The sequence below is a fragment of the Strix uralensis genome, chromosome 8 (genome assembly GCF_047716275.1).
Source record: "Strix uralensis isolate ZFMK-TIS-50842 chromosome 8, bStrUra1, whole genome shotgun sequence".
In the NCBI taxonomy this organism is placed as follows: domain Eukaryota; kingdom Metazoa; phylum Chordata; class Aves; order Strigiformes; family Strigidae; genus Strix; species Strix uralensis.
In genome coordinates this window covers 25323720-25342913 of record NC_133979.1, presented here as the reverse complement: position 1 = coordinate 25342913, position 19194 = coordinate 25323720, and the positions used below count along the sequence as shown (strand labels likewise).

The following is a 19194-nucleotide window of genomic DNA, read 5'->3' as shown; positions in this document are numbered from 1 at the left end:
AATATTAATTTACTTACTCCGGAGCTGAATGGAAAAGCCGTTAGGGAAAATATACTGAACAGGTTTGGCAGCCTGTGCCACAAGAAACATTTCCCATAACACATGCAGACAGAACAGTTGTGTGTTAATAGGAAACAATGCTGTTTTTTTTCCTTGAAACTGATAGTAGTAGATATGTTGTTACAAAGTGTTAATCTGATATAAGACACAATTATTTCATTTATTAAATATTTTTCACTACTGCTACCAGCTGGGAGACCATGACCAAGAGGTAGAAGACATCCTCCTGATGCATGGGGAGCCAGGTTTATGAAATGGGTTACCAAGTAGCTCCTGAGGTTATTAGAGAGTCCTGGCATATGTGCCTGGGGTGGTAGAAGAGCGGGGCCAGCCGCCGGACGCAGAGAAGACATGTGGCTCAGAATGCACAGTGGGAGCAATTTCCAGCACCCGCAGTGCCCTGGCAGCCTGTCCTTGCTGGTACGTCTCCCTTCTGCTCTCTGAGCTGCCACTGCACTTCACCTTTGCTTAATTTTAAGCACAGGTATGAATTATCCCGATTGCTCATGTATTTGCACTGTTTCCCACAAGTAAGTCTGAAAAGACTGCTGCAAAATGCTACATTTATTTTCCACAGTGACACATGCATAATTAAATTATGTTTATGTTATATATATGTTTTATCTATCTGTCTATTTTCTACAATAAATCAATGCCACAGGATTGTAAAATATATATTTACATGAAATATATACAGGAGGTTATACAAATTAGGTTATATTGACATTGCTGCTCTGTTTTATATTGATATTTATGCTATTTGGTTTGTTACAAGTGAATTGAATTATAAATACTGTGTCTCTTAAAGCAAAGTCTATTTAATAGCAAGTTCTTCTGGCATGAAATTTCATGGAAAGATTGTTTTTAACCAAACTAGCAGTTTTTGGAGCACAGCTCTACTCAAAATGCCTCTATTTCCAAAAGCGATATGGAAATTTGGTAGCGTATTGGAATCTGATGTACCTGTAAATAAACTGGGTATCTAGGGCAAGAGGGACTTTCAGGAATCACCCTGGGTCAGGTAATTCAGTTGTGGCATATCTTTCATAAAAGCAAGGCGGAATCTCAGTAAGTTAATAAACTTGCAAGTCATCAGATTTTCCGCATGCAGTCATGTCCTGTAAGTGCAATAGAGTGTATTAATAGTACTCCGATGTAACATTTTCCAAGTGTTTTGTAGTAATACCGGTTGGGTCATGTACTTCTAACAAGCGTTAACATTCCTCAGGGAAGACTCAGGGCTTGAAGTGCCTTATACTATCATAAAATGCGGAATAATCAAATCTGCGAAGGACAGGCCACTCTGAACCTGGCAGGAATATATGACACTTGAGTATTGTGTAACAGGCGTTTCCTCTCTTTCTGCGATGAAATGGAGGAAATTATTTTGAAGTGTATGTATTGTATACATGAAGCAGAACATGACTTTACATAACATTCAAGTTTCCTACTTAATCAACACATGCCAGTGGTGGGTTCCTGGAACAGAAAAGAACTGGAATTGCTCCTCTCACCCCAAAATCTTTGTCCGGTATCCTTTCCTTCTCTTATGTTTATTTTCAGTAGCACCTGGCTCCCCATTCAGTTGTTGGACAGTCAGGGAATGTTCTTTGCCCCAGGGTATGAAGAAGGCGAGGATGAGATGCCACATGGGTACCATTCTGTGGTGAGGACATCCTAGAGTAGGAACCTGACAGGTGCCTGTGACTGAAGAATAATTGTGTCTAGGTTACATTTGATTAGTCTGCACACTGTTATTTGAGAAAAAACAAATCCATAGTTGAAAGATGCAGCACTTTCTCATACAATCTTCGTTAGGAGGAATTCCAGTTGAAGGTAATGTCTTCCCATTAAGTGGACCGTAGGGGCAAGGCTCATTCTTTCTTTTTTAAGAATTGTTACTATTTCACAATAGCTATGCATTTAATTGATGACAGTACGACCTGCCTGTCAGTATAGCAAATAGCCAATGCTACTGCAAATGTTGGAAGGTATCGCTTAGTAGCCTAAAAACATGTTTATATTTCATCCCCAGACTCAGCATGAAGTCTCAACCTGCCTAGATATGTACCCAGAGTTCAACACAGACCCTTGCTGCAGGGATGCTCAATAAATCCTTACACACAGACGTCTTTCCTGCTTTGCCCGCAGTTAAGGATGCTTTTGGGCAAGGCTGCTTGTGAAGGTACGTATCTGCAGGTTCACATCTCCCGTGATTGTGTGTCATGGCAGCCTGTTGTCACCTGTCCTGTTGTAGTTCCTGAGTTCTTCAACAGCAGGTCATCTTGTCCCATCTTATAGGGAGACATTGCTTACAGTCCTTAAACTACAAAGCCTTTTAAGTCAGGGACAAAAATATTTTGTTCTGTAAAGAGCTTCACACATACGCTTATGTCCTACATAAGATCATTTACAAGAACGAATTGTTTTACAGATTATATGAACTTCCAAGTATACTTTAATACGGAAAAATTAGTTGATGCAACTATATACAAGGAATGAAATCTGATTTCATTTAATAACATAATCCATGTAATAGATTAACATCTGGTTTTGACTTCCCAAATCTCAGCTTCCAAACTCTTCAGAAGTTAATGGGAAAGTCAGTAGAAAGTCTCTACATAGAGCATAGTATTAATTCTTCATGTGTGTTCCATTTTACTTTATTTAGACTTGAAAGATATTCTGTCTTATCTGTATGAGTTCAGAGATCTTCCCTCATCACCCATGAATGGGAATCACATCACTACGTCCTCATATATAACAAAACAGCCAGAGAAATTCACCCCAAACTATGTCATGAGTTTTATAAAACAGTTCTCGCACTTTCCACGGGTCTGACCTTTTCCACTACTTATTGTTCAAGGCACTTTATAATCAGTGGATTTAGAAGTTCTTGTATAATACAGCTTTTCTTTCTCAGACAGCAAAATCCTTCTTAACGCCCTCTTGCAAGCCAGTGTAGAATTCAACCAGTCTAGGAAACTCCCCAAGTTTCTTGTTTCAGTCCTAATAGCTCCCACTCTGGGTGTTCTTCAGCTGATCTTGATGGGATCAGACATAGACCTTGAATCAGCTCCATTCTTTTTATTGATTACTGATTTATTGATAAGAAGATACTAATTGAAATACTGAAAGCGCTAATCACTGTTGCTATGTACAGTTATTGCTGACAAGGGAAGGATAATAGTTATTCCTTTACAGAGTTTGCCTTCCAATCATGTGAAGAGAATCCTGCTGTCTGAAGCGATGTCATGGTCAGGTAACCACTGTTTCCAGAGGAAGAGTATGGCTGGAGAGAGGGAAACCTTCACAGGGAGCAATTCAGGTATTTGCTAAGACCCTGATTTCAAAGGTATTTATGAAAAAAAAATATTTACACAGGCATGAATGCTATCTATTTGCAGTTTTCTATTTCTTAAATTTGTTTGTGTTGTCATATGTGAGATGTTGTCATTTTATTTGGCAACTGCATTGGTACATATTAGGTAATAGAGTGTCAGGGCACTGCGAGGGTTGGGGTCTGGGGTCTGGGGATACTGCCCAGAAGATGGCAGGGCATTTGTAATCATCTGTGGTAGGTAACTGCTAATACAGATTAATCATTTTTACTTTTTCTAATGCATTTAAAAGCATTCTGAAATTAACCCTCCTTGCTTCTATTATTTATTTTTCTTTTGTGTGCAATGATTATTTGCCATTATCCTGAATATGTGAATGTCACACATAAGATATTTTGTGCATTTTGTAAATTCAGGAGGCATTTTCTTGGCATCTCAATATTCCATTGATACATCTGGGACTTCAAGCTCTTCATTTAAAAAAAACAGTATCTTGCCAAATTACATGAAGTCTTTGACCTTTACCTCTGTACAGCTAAAAGTGATGATATAAACACCCTTTGCCTGTCCAGAAGTAGGAATGAGTGTAGAAGAGAGCAAATGCAGAGTGCTCAAAGCTCTCAGGTTAAATCTCTCAAGATCAAAGAGCTAATCATAACAAATTAGTTCCTTTTTCATGAGCAGTAGCTCTTCATTCTGGCTACAGTTCAAGAAAATAATCACGTTCAGATCGTTTGAGTACTTAAGATCCAATTTATATCTCAGGTATGCAGGTGATAGCAAGGGCACAGGCAGGGCATTGCCATGATTGTAGTGCAGTGTTACTGCGTGAGAGATGGCACAACTGCACCGTCCCCTCCAGACAGCGCTCATCCATGCTGCCGGTGGCTTCTGCTGTCCCCCACCACGTGCTTGGGCTTTTGTCAAGAGGGATGTATTCCTTTGATAATGTATTTTAAAGGAGATTTGAATAAGAGATGTGTGTGGCTGTTAGGACCAGAGGGTAGAGAGTAGACTTAAACGGAGGGCAGAAGCTTTGCAGGAGAAGCAGGTGTTGACAGAAGACAGATTTTGGCAAGAATGAAGGAAAGGGGGAATGTCATAAAAAGAAGCAGGGCAGTGCAGAAAGACAAAGCTTTGTTTCATGTAATCTGGGTTCTGGCCTCCTGAAAAGCTGCTTCTCTGGTTTGCTGCCCACTATGTGGTGGCAATTCTGCTCTTGCCTTACGGGGATGTGTGTTGTTATCCCATACAGCTGTTAATGGACACCCCATTGCTTCAGTTCTGCAGCTGAACCTGCAACACTTCTGTATGTTTAGAAGTGAGAACTGGTGGAAAGGGTGCTGAGGTAGCCCAGAAGGGAAAGTGGAGCAGTCCTGAACACTGCAGTGAGTCATTGTGAGAGATTAGTGTTCCCCCTTAGTGACTAAGTTCACAGAAGACATATGCTTCACGGCTGAGTGCTACACTGGGACTGGAGCCATGACCCAAAGTGGAGGCCTGTGCACCTAGGTGATGAGGCAATCCTGACTGCCCTGTGCCGTGCAGGAGAGTGCCTGCCTTGGCTCGTGTGCCTAGGCTGGGACTGGCGTTCCTTCAACCCCTCAGTAAGTCAAAGCCCATCACAACTTGATTCAAAGCAAAGCACTCCTAAATAAATGAGCCTTTCAGCTGATGTCAGTAGGATTTCTAGTCTCTTTCCCACTCCTCGGCATCCTTGCATCCCCAGAGAATATAATCAAGCACAGGAGACTCTAACAATCAGGGCTTGGAGATTATGTAGCATCCAGGCACAGCCTTGAGGAGTCATGTTTGCTGACATTAAGTTGACTACAGCTTTATGGTCATTTTACACATGACAGCATGTCAGCTGTGTAAACCTCACTGGAACAGGAGATTGCCTATGACTAGCTGCTGTGAAATTGAAATGATTTGTCTGTGTCTATGTGGACTGAAAATCATGGCTATTGTTTGCTAGTCACTGCAATTTCTCAAGCTTCTTTTCTAATTCAGTGTAATTTTGTAGTGGAGACAAGGTATTAAGGGGCTTCTTGATGCAGGTGTGTGCCAGACCCCCACTTCATCAGTGCCTCCAATCAGATTTAATGGGCTTCACCTTGAAAGCACCACATCATATTGTATTTTCCTAACTTCAGTAGAATTTATTCCAAGGGAAATCCATGCCATTGCAGAGGGAAGTATTACTCAAGGTCACTTAGGGTAACAGAAGTGAGCTCTAACTGACGTGATTTCTGTGAACAACCTGTGGATTAAGGTACCATTTAGTGTAATGGGTGTAGAGTTTGAGCCCATGGATTCCTTTGCTTTCAGTGTAACTGTATAGATCATGATGGATGTGCTAGTCTGCACCTTGAACCAAAGCAATTTCGTAAATAATGGTTATTCCTGTTCTCATTTTTCAGACTTAACAAAGCTATATAAAGTTTGTGGTTTGTGGTGTAGTTAAACACAGGACAATACTTTGAGTATGGCTTTTGAGAGTTCTGTACAAGTCAGCTATATTTTGTTTTAAATTAGCATACAAAACCTGAAAATGTTTTGACCTATTCTTTTTGACCAAAAGCTACAGAGTTCCTATGTGTTCCATAACCTGACCACTCTGTGTGTCACAGGAAAACAGAAATGCTTAATTTTAAGTTTTTGTGATATTCTATTTCATGGGACTTGAAGTACAGTAAAGATTGGGATAAACAGGCTTTATGCAACACCACATCCTAGTACAGAACATTTTATAAGAGAAAAGACTCCCACTGAAAAGCTGCTGGTTTCAAATAATCATTTATTATGCTGTTGTTGACTTGCCCCCATCTACATGACAAGGGCTTAGCTACCAACAGGAAGCAATATTCCAACAAATGCTTGTGAAAACCTGTATGATTCTTGTCACATCAAAAGCCTATGTGGAACCATGTGCTTTTGGCTTTAGTGTTCTTTTTTTTTTTTCTCACATACAGAGACAATAAATGAGGAAATATTTATACTTATCAAGAAAGAAGGCTACTTTTTACAAACATCCTTCTCCAGCACATCAGTGGATCTTAAACTGCGTGTCTGAAGTTTGGGTGAACTTCAGGGTTGATGTCACATATCATGCTCAAAAGCTTTTTCATCATGCTCTCCATGTTCTTGTGGTAGCTGCTAGTGAGGTTTCGGATGGTTTCTGTTGTTTGCTCTTCTATTTTAGCAGAGAGGTTACCTTGGGAGCCCATTACCTGAAAAGCAGAAGTCCTCTAAGCAAAATAAAGGGTTATATATGGCTATGTTTATTGTACTTTTTTTCATCATCTGTCATAAACATAATGCAAACATGTCACAGTGCTTTCTAACAGTAAGGGTATGATCTATGTTGAACTGTACATATAAAAACAGGATTAAAGGGAACTTTCATAAGCTCATTAGCAATGGGTATCTCCCCACGTAATGAAATTTTCCCAGCTCACTGTGGGAACAACATTGTACATGTTTTGTCTTTTGTAGCACTCATTTTAATTTGTTTTCTATTTTAATGACTAGTCAACTAAGGGCTATCACCAGTGAGCTTTGCTTGGCCTTACTGAGAATGCATGTGAGCATGGCTAAGGAGCAAAACATGGGAAAGCCTTCCTGAAAATGCATAATTACACTTTCAGAGTACTTGAAATATCTTCAGCAGTTAGTGATGTATAACCCTCAACAGGCCTCAGACAAGGTCTTTTAATGTTACATTTTCTTATCTGGCGAAATACCAGACAGCTTCTGGCACACTTAATATCAGGACATTTGCTTAGAATTTAATTGACTCACTGAACATTTTAGCAAGGTTATGTTATAAACAGATGTACGTGTTCCAAATCCGTGACTTTGCTCCCTCCTCCCCCACTGCCCCAACATCCCTTGAATTCTTCCTTCATGGAAATGTCCTTCAGATACCAGCAGAGAAATTGGTTTCCAGCTAAAGAATTCCACCGGGGAGAGCAGAAGACATTTCTGCACACTAACAGAGTAAGAAAGGAATAAATAACATATTCTTCTTGTTCCTACCATGGTTCTCTGGGGTGGACTAGCAGCTGAAGCTAACCTGTGCTGTTAGTGGGATACCTAGAGGATGACCAAAAACAAGGGACGAGTCATTAGCTTTATTTTCCTTGTGATTTCAGCCCAACGTAGTCCTTAAAAGATGGAAAAGCAACTAAGTTAAGATCTTTTGCACATATCACCTTTGCAATTCTATTTATCAGTACGTGGCAACGTAGTAAGAAGCTTGTCTGTAATCCAGATGTAAAACAACTTCCAATTTGGAAGAATACAGGATGTAGACATAATTGTAAATATCAGGAAAAGATTATAGTTTTCTATAGTAGCTATTTTTAGCTGGCATTTTATTTTAGCTTTTAGACAAGTTGTAACGGTCTCATGTGGGAAAGATTGTACAGCTTAGACCAGATTTATGAAGCTGATTTTTTTCCACTGGGGAAAATATCTTTCTAGAGATCCCAGATGGTTACATGTTATCTAGCTACTAAATACTTTTGAAAAACCTCAAGAAAAGTATTATAATTTTAAGAAGAGCCTCTGTAGACTGGGAACTTGCTCTGTCAGTTCATGTTAATACTGTAACTTGAGATAGTAGATTCTTACTCTTCTACATTTGTTTTTCCCCTTTTTCTGCTTCTGAACTTGAGGACCTTTTTCTTTTCAGAATGCAGACAATGCCCTGCTTGATCTATGATTTCTGCTGACCTTGAAGGTCTGTCCCTTATTTTGCCCATACTGGTTTTATGCTAATGTCATTCTAGAGTTGCTAAAATGTTACACTGAATTGGAAGCAACAAAATTCAGAACTAGACTGCACATTTCCAGAGTTCGGTGATATCAGACCCTGAGTACAAACACCATGAACACTACCAAAATTGGTTTGAGATCTGGGCTTAAATTTTGTATATTTTGAAAAAAGATCTTGCGTATTGTCACTCTAACCTCAAATGAATTGTTATTTGCTGTTGCTGCTGTTGTTCATTCTGGGCTGATGTGGAACATCTCATAGTATGAGAAAATTTACCCCAGTTTGGATACAGCAACACAAAGTAAGAAGAGGAATAGCATTAAATGAGACTGTGACAAAGAATTAAAAACACTTGTGTCTGAATACCTGAGCCAGTAAACTGAATTGGGCATCAGTATTCCCTCTGCACTGGTTTAGCTGGAACTCCTGACTGCCTTCCAGGCACAGGTTAATAATGATGACATTTGTCTGGGTAGATAAATGTTCGACATAATGGGGTCAGGGAACGTGAAGGAGGACTGCAATGATCTTGTGCAACATGCTGTCATTTGAGGAGCAATATGTGCTCTGTCCTGCTTGTGTGAAATATTCAGTTGACAAACACTGACCTTCCCCTGCAGCTTTAATTTTGTGATGAAAAAATTGAATTCACACCAAAGCAACATCTTTTCTCTTCTGCTATTTTAGACCTAAACCAAGAAGTCTGGCTTGACTGAAAAGGTGAACAAATTTTAGAGGTGTTTTTACTTTACTTTAGTGTCAGTAAACATCTGAAATTGTACATATGAGACAATTTCACCTGGCCTGGCTGTGTGACAGTGTGTCTGGGGGCTGGCAGTGTATGTTAGAGACTTTGTGTGTATATCTGTTCCCAAGGCTTGTGATCTCTGCTGTAAAATGTTTTATGTGAAGTGTGACTGAAATGACAGGTTTGTAAAGCAGTTTTTATTTGACCTCTTTGGCTTTTTTTGTGGCTGCTTTTGCACATGTAGTTTCCTTGCCTTTGCACAAAACAAGCAGGGGAAAAAACAAGAACAAAAACGTGAGGAAGGTCACCAAGTAAAAAGCGAACCGTTTGTGAACCTTCATGAAAATACTAAAGAAAACTGCAAGCTGGCATAAATGTATAAAATGTTCTATAATTCAGACATGAAAATATCAGCCAGACCACTTTCACTATGAAAACGTAGTGAAAAACAATGTTTGGTGATTTCACTTCATCAGAGATGCAGTCTTGTATGCAGTGAAAAAAGTCAGCTAAAGTGGAACCGAAATAGAAAGAAAGATTTTAAATCTTTGCTTTTATTGAAACATCCACCTTACTGAAACCTCCAGTTTCAAGACAGGAATGAGGTCTGTCTGGAGTTAAAGAAAGAGGACCCAAAGATATTTTACCTTAAGGGAGATATATCTTCAAAGGACAAGCATGAACCAAATACAGAATCTAGACAATTTTAGTGGTTAAAGTCCACAATACCTTCTACAAATGCATTCAAAGCCTGTGAAAAAGTCAAAATGACGTCTATACACATCACCGGTGATATCTCTGTGTTTAATCAGTATGATCACATTGGTTTGCAGATGTCTCCATGTAACACTGAAGCAATTTGTTTTACCATTGAGCAGACTGACACTACAAAAGAACATACGCAGGTTTCTTACTTACGTTTGTTTGCTTGTTCCTAAATTCCTTCTCCCTCTGTAACCTGTAGTGGTCTATCTCAGCTATGGCTTCTTCTTTGGCCTGCTTCAGCCTCTTTCCCTTTCCTAATGGGGGAAGAAACAGGGATTTACTTCACACTTGTCACTGTATCCCAAAAGAGAGATCTCTCTAAATCAGAGGTATTTTACATGGCATAGTAAAACGGACAGAGCTTCAAACAAAGTCAACAGTAGCTTTATTTGCACAAGAATGGTCAGAAGAGGCAAAGCAATTTAGGTAGGGTACTTTTTGATTGAAAACCAGTTACACAAGTACCCATCTTCTGAGACCAACTCTCTGTGTGAAAGCACACATCAAATGAAAAGCTTGTTGGTTTGCTAACAACAGAAGTTTTCTTGCAACTACGCATTTTCTCACAACACAAATGCTTTTTTTTTTTTTTTTAAATCACAGCTTGGTGTTTAAATAAATATCTGTCTTTCCTTTATCAGCAATAGTAGCAGCCAGATAACAGATTTTAGTTGTCACTGATGGGAAAAGATGTTATTCTGTACGATTTGCTGTATTGATTGGTTGCCAGCATCCCTTCATCCCACACCAACTGGATTCTGCTTAGAGCTGGCAGATTTCCAAAGTACTGCAAGATACGTCTTAACCACTACTGAACTAAGTTGCAACCTTCAGGCTTTGTCCTCTTCTCCCCCATCCTTTACCTCTAACATTTGTTAAAGCAGAGGTGAGTGATTAAGAGGAAAAGGAGGTCAATGGTATTTTCTACCAATGCATAGAAAATATGAAAGTGATTAAAAAGTCTTTTCGAGGAAGGTGATCTGTAAAGTGGCATTTTAGGCTGCAGTGGAAACTAGGGCCTTTCTCCTGAACAGGCTTGTTTACATACTTGATTTTGTTCACTGTGAATAGTCTTATGTAAAAAGCTGAGTTTTTGTCAAAGCAAGCCCACCTAAATCATTGCAGGACTGGGCATAAGGTAGTTCCTGGGTCAAAGGTTTGATGGGATTGGGATGCTTAAGTTTTTACATGAAGCAAGCATTGAACATGTCATAACCACCCCACGGTGATGCATCTCTGCCTGCCTGTTTTGTATAAAGTCGGTAAAGTTGCATGGATGTCCATAGGGCTCTGCTACACTGCTTTGTGAGGAAAAAGTCACTTTCTAACTGATGGAGCTGCAAACCTCTTGAATTGAAATTTGATATGTTATATTTGAGACATCTGGGCTAATGCTGATTTTTGGGGTCTCTTTCTGCTGTACAGCTAGAATTTTAGGAGTAAGAGGGCATAAACTTGCTCCCTTTTCATAACTGGAGATGGCTGAAAAAGCTATTGCTTAGTTGCTTAAATTAGGATATCAAAAGAATGAGAGCATGGAGGCTAGGCAACTGAAAAAGGCATCTTGATCTGATGCGTGAAACATCCGTTTATTTACTTAGTAACTACCTTCTTAACATCACTGATCAATATCAATACTTTTGTAAGGTTTGTTTGTTGTGGATTTATTTTTAAAAAATCTTTCAATTCAAGCATAAAAGTTGAAAAAAAACAATGCCTTTTCTGAAATCCTAAGGAACATTCTCCAGCTAGGCTAGAAAGATCTGCATTAGTATTTCTGATTTATTTTCTCCAGGCTGCTACATTGGATTGGTTACACCTGTGCTGGGCTTCTGAAGCCTTATCAGGTGTGGCATATAGCAATCTGCTTCCACTGAATATGGCACAATGAGGAAGCTGAATCTTGGGAGAAAGACCGTTGCTTCTAATACATCTGAGATTCAACAAAAACCTGGGTAAAATGCCTGATGCAGTAGTAAACAGTTTGCCTAGTTGATGGCTTTTTCTGAATTTGTTATCTGCAGATGGGTGAGTAGAAGCAGAGAGATGACCGGAAGGTAAATTTTCTTTTAAACTCTTGATTCCTGGACTGTGATTTTTGTGGGTGTGCTTACTCTTGGACCTGGGGTGTGTGATTGTATAAAGGCTTTTTATAAGAAGGAGCAACCTGGTGAGGAACTACATAGCTTTACTGTCTCAGTTCATCAGTGCAGTGCTCTCTTGTGTAGTTAATTGTATTTCTCAGAGTCCTTCTGCCACTGAGGCACTGTGCTTATGTATAAAGGGCAGAGAGGCATTAAAAATCCAGCATGTACTTTTCCAGAGTTTGTGTTTGTTTGATAAGGGCTGATTCCTTCAGCTTCTGCTACTCACTGTATGAAGTCTTAGGACTGGTATGTGTGAACTGACACATTTGTGTAAGAGCCTGACATCAGTCTGGACAACAAAATTTGGAATCAGGTTTAGGTCTGTATTTTGAAGTTTCCTTTATTCTCCTCTCCAAATTTGGAGCTGCTCAGCCTTTTATAGGGTTTTCCTCTAGGATGAGAGCTGGGAGGTGATTCTCTAGAGCTGGAAGTCGGGGGAGTGACTACAATGAAGCTCTGCCAATTTCACCAGCTGAGGAACTGAATCTCTATAGCAAATTAAATTATTTCAAAATCAGTGGGATTTTAATTTCAAATTCCATCTGGGGGGCCATCTGTAGTAAATATGTTGCATATTTGGCCACCGGATAGATAAATCCATTTAAAATGCACAAAATGGAAAGAGATTAACTGTAAAACAACAGTTCATTTGCCTCTGACAATGTAGCTAGTGAACCAAAAAGTATATATATACATACATGTCAGCTCTTGACAGTGCACTGGAGTAAGCATTATACATAGGGTGTCACTGTAGGGTGGTAGTCATTTCATTTTTCCATGATGCCTTTAGGATTGGCACAGCAGGAACCTGCTGCTTCCTATTTAATTAAGTGGAAAAGCTGTGAGTAAATTACTGCTAGTTCAACAACGTTGTGGACAGAATCGGCAACTGCCAACATATGTGATAGTGCATATGCTGCACCTGATTGAGTTAAGCAGAAACTAGAGCTTAACCTGCTGTTTCACTAGAGACCAACCAAAATTAATTAATCAGTCTGTTATTAACCACTTGTCTGCTACCTTAGTTGTGCAATATGGGATTGCCTTTTCAAAGTCTTAGTGATCTGGACGGGATTCTCCACAGAGCACAAACAAGCTGAAATCAAACCTTACACACTGATGGGTGGTAGAGCATTGAAATTCAGCCAAGATCATGCAAAAAAAGGGCAAGAAACATGGGAGGATGGGCAAACCAACCTGTCCCTGTGATATTTCATCTAGGATCATAAAGGTGAGGTACAGAAAGCTCTAAGTTTGAATAGACTTTTTCCCCAAAGGGCATGCTGTGGGGGCCAGGTTTTCTGCTGCCCCTTTGTTCCCTCCTTCCCATCCTTGAAGAGGGGGAGCAGCAAAGCAGCTGTGTTATGCCTGGTTTCCATGTCCGCTGTTGTCCATGATTATGGTAGCTTCTAGGCATCATTTTAAATTGGCCAAATCTTAACCAACTTTCTGTAACAAGTCAGCCTGTTATTAAATTTTCTTACCTAACATGGGAAGGCATTATTAGCATGGAGAAAGGCTGTATGCTTTCTAGGTATTTCTGTGATGTTAATGAAATTCTGGTTAGATCCAAAAGAACTGGTGAGGTTTTTTAGGTTGTTGGGGTTTTTTTAGATCTTGCAAGAAAAAGACAGTAGAAAGCAAAAATGTTGCATTCTAATTTACTCAAACACTAAGTTATCTTACTTTCCAAAAACTGCCATGCTAAAGTTGGCTTTTTGTTTTCAAACATATCTAGGCTTCTAGCTGAATTTCGGCATAGAAATCGTCATATATGAAAAAGTTGCCAAAAATTATTAATATTTTCTTTAAATAGGACCATTTCAGTTATTTTCAAGAGTGTTAAATTGTCTGAAAAATGGGATTTAGGGATGCTCATTTTGAGAAGACTGTTTTGCACTTTTAATAAAACACAATAGAAGCAGCTGATTGGTATGTATAGCTTTTTCAGTAGATGAAATGTGTTCCGGATATTATCCAAGAGAGTGCCATGGATATAATTCTGTTTACAATACCTTCTTTTGATTAACATTTGTTTTTAATCTGATTTCCTGAAATCTTTCATTGGAGTTTTCATTTTATTAGGTACTAGAAGTTCAAGCCAAGATATAAAAATCTATAGGAAAACAAATTTTGCTAAACCCAGTGTTCATGACACAGTTGTTTCCCTTGTTTTACCCAAAAGGATTTTCAGGAATTGATATCTTGGCTCTGACAATACTAATTTATTTTGAGGATCCAAATTATGCTTAAAGCAAAAATGATGGATAAAGCAATGCTGTGTATAAAAGACCAGAGGATTGCAGACTGGTTTGTGTTTAACCAATTTGTTTCAGCCTTGCATGTGTGCATTTGCCAACAAACTATTAATAATTTGTCAGGTATAAATGTCATCAGCCAATGATACAGTACAGATATTGCAAGCCAGGATAAAGGGTATTGAGCAAGAAGTATGAAAAGGCATGTACAGAGGAGCCTTAGCACTATAGACACACGGCAAAGCAAAAATATAAATATAGCTTTATTTGCTAATTTTTCAGTTATCTAAAGTGGATTTTTGCATTATGAACAGCTGCACATATGTCAGCAAAAACTAGGCCCATTATCTGTTTATGTACAATATTATGTGTGTTCACACTACATTTTGATCTGCTTATGTGAGTATCAACTGTAAACACTGAAGAGTTTGCATAAGGGCAGTTTTGCTAATCACATTTCCTTGAAAATGACTTTTCCTGGTTGTGTCCTGTGAACAATCTGCCATTCATTCTTCTCACGTTACAATGTAAATAGAATAGTTGGGCTCATTTGTATAGTGGTGGTGTGCAATGACTGTTTGCAGTGAAGGTCATATGTACGGTTTAGTGGGGACAGGACTGCATTAGCACTCGCTGGACAGGTTCATTGCTTTCACCTGCAGCCCAGATCCACACAGTGCCAGGCCCTGAGCAGAAGCTGCTGATCTGAACTGGTACCAGGAGGATCTGGGCTGGCATCTTCTGCGGTGAAGCAGCATGTCCTCACCTTGTTTCACTGAATTGTGTGTGCGTAGGTTAACAGATTGCACTGGATATATTCGTTGCATTTCGTGTATTTCCTTTTACCTTAGTTTTTATGCTCAGAGACAAACTATGCAATCGCTGATGCTGATCCAACTCCAGAATCACTCTGGAGAAGAGACTGTTGAAGTAATTCTGACTTACATAACTAGATTTGTCACTAAAAGAATCCCCTATCCTTGTCCCACCGTATTTAAGTTATGCTGGTATAGTTAACGTGCTCTAATAACATTGCTGTGGGAAATTGAAATTAAGGACAATGTGGAAATTTTAAAAAATTTTATTTTATTTTGTAGCTTCGCTGAAAACCTCTAGTAATGTTGAATATAATAATGATTGTCTAGGTATAATTATTCTGTTAGATTAGCTATGGTGCTTGGTTTAGCACATAATCCAGAGTGGACTAATCCTTAGAAAAACCCAAATCAGAAACTTTAAGGCCTGACCTTGCTTGTGCGATCTTGTGAATTTTAGATCTCATGAGCTTTGCTGTTCACACCCTAATAGAAACTGTTGGCAGTATTTAACATGAACAAAAAGATCCACCACAGTCTTTAGGCTGTAGATGAATATGCCACTTCATTAGTTAGTTAAACTTTTTTCCCTTGATCTGCTCTACTTAGGAATAAAATCACTTAGAAATGCTTGAGTTTTTTTCATGGGATCACACAGAGCTGCTGAGGCATGAAGGAGTCAGCAGGGTCTGCTCCAACCCCCTGCTTGGAGCAGGCTTGGCCACATCCAGTGGGTTTTGGATGTCTATAAGGATGGAGACTCTACAGCCTCTCTGGACAGCCTGTTCCTGGGTTTAACCTCCCTCATTTATAGAGTTGTTTTCTTATGTTTAGATTTGTACTATTGCCTCTTGCCCTTTCAATGTATGCTACTGAAAAAGTCTGGCTCTGTATTCCGCGCCCCCCCCCCATTTTTATGTATGAGAAATTTTTATTTTCCTTAATTTTTATAAAGGCAAAAAAATGTTTGGTCTTAAAAGTAATAGAGAAGGAAGTCATACTGATTAAATATTTTTACTGATAATAAAACTCTTAATAGCTGCTTCTTTTCTGTAGCTGCTGAACAACTCCTATCAGTGTATTAGTGTTGAAGTAAATGTAAGCAGTGGTTCAATTCAAGTTTCTGACTCAGGAGTCTGGAAGATACTTTATCTGTAAGAAACCCTGTGCTTGTCACAAGAACTCTGCATGGGGCTGAGATGATGATAGGGGAGCGTGTTTTTTTTGCAGAATAGAGTAAATGCACCTGTAACTAGGTCTGGATTCTGCAAGACACTCATGTTTGGTCATTACTTGTATGTTATAATGATACTTTTCATTTCTGGAGTTCCTTAATTTACAAAACCTCTTTTTGAGTGTCTGTTTTAGAAAAAGCTTTTCTGGTTTTAAAAACAAAGCCAAATGAAATGAAAACAGCAACAACAAAAACCCAACCCCAAAAGTAAAGGGTAATCAACATCAAGCTATCATAGCTAAAGCCTGATTCTGCAGCCCGTGTTCAGACCAAACCTCCTCTCCCTCCACTGGGGGCTGTGTCTTTCCAGGTCATATGCTTTCTTGCTTCTTGCCTTGTGGAACAATGGGTTTCCTCTGCCCTACATGGACGGGAAGAACCATCCCACCCAGAGCACCTCATTTGGCTATATAAGGATGAAATCACTTCTTAATTATTCCTTATTTTCAGGTTGGCATCAGCAACCCCCAAACATCTTATTTTGTGAGCTTTCTGTTTTATGAAGGTGGGAGAATTTTTTTTTCCTCTATTGTTTCTGCAAGGCACAGGCAGTGGCCAGGTGCTCGGGAAAGGGGTATTGCCTTTCTCCTTAATTTTTGTGTGCTGCTGTACAAATTAACATGTCATACTAGTAATGAAAACAGAGCAATACTGATTTGTGTGTAGAAGGGGTATAGAAACTACACAGATTATTTTTGTTTAGCTTCTGCTTCTCCCTGGAAAACAAAATATATTCCTTTATCACAGTCTTGTTCCACATGACATCATCTTCATGCATTTTAGTTGAGTCTTGCAGGAGAACATTGTATCCTGCTGCAGGTTGCTAAATCAAGATAACTCCATGAAACAGTGTTAATGTTTCAGTGCTAATGCAGGTCAGTGACTCATGTGGTTGGCACCTACATTCAGGAGAGTAAGGTCACCGTATTTTGCATTAAATCCCTGGGAGATGAATGCAGAAAACGAATGAAATAGATAATGGAAGGACTCTGCTAGGAGAATTATTTATTTGATTTAAATTATTCTAGCAGACACCTTCATTTTTATATTTGTTATTATTATTTTTTTCCTTATATATGACTAGAATAAAAATATTTGAATTTCTTATTATTGCATATTTACACATGCTTTGCCCTGGACATTTAGGCATTCAGTAAACAAGACATTTATTTTAAATTGAACATTTAATCACTTGTTGATTAATTGTATCATGTAATAAGACTTAGATGAATGACCTATTACAGTACTGACAGTGCTTGGGATTGTACCATGACTTTGGTTACTATCATTGTGCTGAATTCTCCCTTTGTTTTCATAAAATTTTTTTGAATCCCAGCAGAGATTAGAAGGCACGTTACTAGATTTTGTAAGTAAGGGGGAACACTGAAAAATTTATACAAGACCTGTAAAGAGAAATAGAGGTCTTGCAGAGCTGGCAGCCAGAGACATGTAAGCTTCTAGTTTAAATAGCTGAGGAAGGCTGTAATGACATTATTGGCATTGAGATAAAGCAAGAATAAATCTAACTGACAGGATGAATACAACAAAGAAAACCTTGTTTAATGTAGTAAGGCACGTGTGAGCTCACAAGCACACATGTGCACAGAGAGTTCTAAGCAAACTCTGAGCGTTCAGGTTTGGTTAAATGCCTGTCTGTAGTCAAGGCACAGCGCTAATGCAAGTGAGAAGAAAGAATAGGAGCAGCACAGCTGTGATGTTACAGGTGAAATAATATTGCTTTTCCATGAACCACTGTCAATCTGAAGAGTTTACAGTTGAAAACTACAGTAAAACCAGGCTAGCTACTTACTTTTTTTGGCTTCCTCCAGTTTGTCCTTGGCACGTTTTTCTGCCTGCAAAAGCTGCTGGATTCCCTGAGACTGGCTGGTCATGCTGATTGCTGAGGCTGGTGAACTTCTGCGGGGATCGGAGCTCGGAGGGAGTTTTATACAGCTGCCAGGCTCTTCCTTGTGCTTTTTGTTCTGTCTGTTAATAAAACAGCCTTCCAGATTGCACCAAACCAGCTGGCTCTGTCTGGATTGCTGCTGGGCAAAAAGGCCTACTAGTGCAATTGGAAAAACACAGCAGCAAGGTTGAAAAGAATGTTCTCCCCTCCTCAGGGTCACAGCAAAGCTGAAGTGTCCAATTAACACACTGGGAAAAGAAGAGCACACCAAGTGTTTGTAGTTTAATAGAGGGTTTTTTTTTAAAAAAAATGTTTTATTGCTGAAACAATATAGTTGATCTTGTCAGAGGAACTGAGAAAAAAAAACCTGTTTCTTGGAATTTCCTTTTAATAAAACTTCCTCTGAACCTGAAGAATCTGACTCGGACAACAAGTAGTTTTGGTTGAACACAGTGAACTGGTTGTAGGCTTCTGTTTGGTGTTACATCTTAACATTATTCCTTAGAGATTTTTTACTTTAAAAAAAAAAATCTTCATTGGAAATTAATCCATCAGGGACTAAAGTTTAAAAAAGCATGTGGTGGTTGAAGTGTGCTCTGTGTCGTAATCCGCCACGAGGGAGATGAGTGCTGTGGTGGGAAGATGTGGGATTAGCTCAAAGGTCCAGACTCTGGGTATGACTGGTGGTCTAGGTCTTATTTTCAAGTCCTAAAATACACAACAGAACATGTGAGTGTGGTTGTAGGTGCACATCCCATTCCCTATTGTAGGAAAGAGTGTCTTGTGAGCTACTGCATGAATAAGCAGAATGTTCGTATATTGAATCCTTATTAAAAAACCAACAGATCCCACTGTTGCAGGTACTTTGTCCGTTGCTCAGGAGGGGACATGTCAAGATGCATAATTAAAATAGATTTTTAAAAAAATAATTCATAGCATGGGTAAAGCATATTTGTTGCATGTTCTTCTGACACAGCTGTGTCAGGACCAGAGATCACCTTCTGATGTAAATAGGTTTTTCTGGCTACAATTATATATATTTATATGTACACATATAGAGATATGAGTTCTGCATATATTATAAAATAAAATACATATATAAAAAAATTATTTGGTGCTCTCTGCTAAGGGCCCTTG

The 19194-nt window shown here is 39.0% G+C and overlaps 1 protein-coding gene across 1 annotated transcript; it reads right to left on the bottom strand.

Moving 5' to 3' along the window:
• Positions 1 to 6184: 6184 nt before the first annotated feature.
• ATP6V1G3 (ATPase H+ transporting V1 subunit G3) lies at positions 6185 to 18114 on the bottom strand. The gene is made up of 3 exons (XM_074877218.1): positions 17962 to 18114; positions 9851 to 9951; positions 6185 to 6634 (listed from the first exon to the last, which is right to left on the bottom strand). Exons 1-3 carry the CDS (start codon positions 18041 to 18043, stop codon positions 6461 to 6463), a joined length of 357 nt encoding a protein of 118 aa, XP_074733319.1. The 5' UTR covers positions 18044 to 18114; the 3' UTR covers positions 6185 to 6460.
• Positions 18115 to 19194: the final 1080 nt, after the last annotated feature.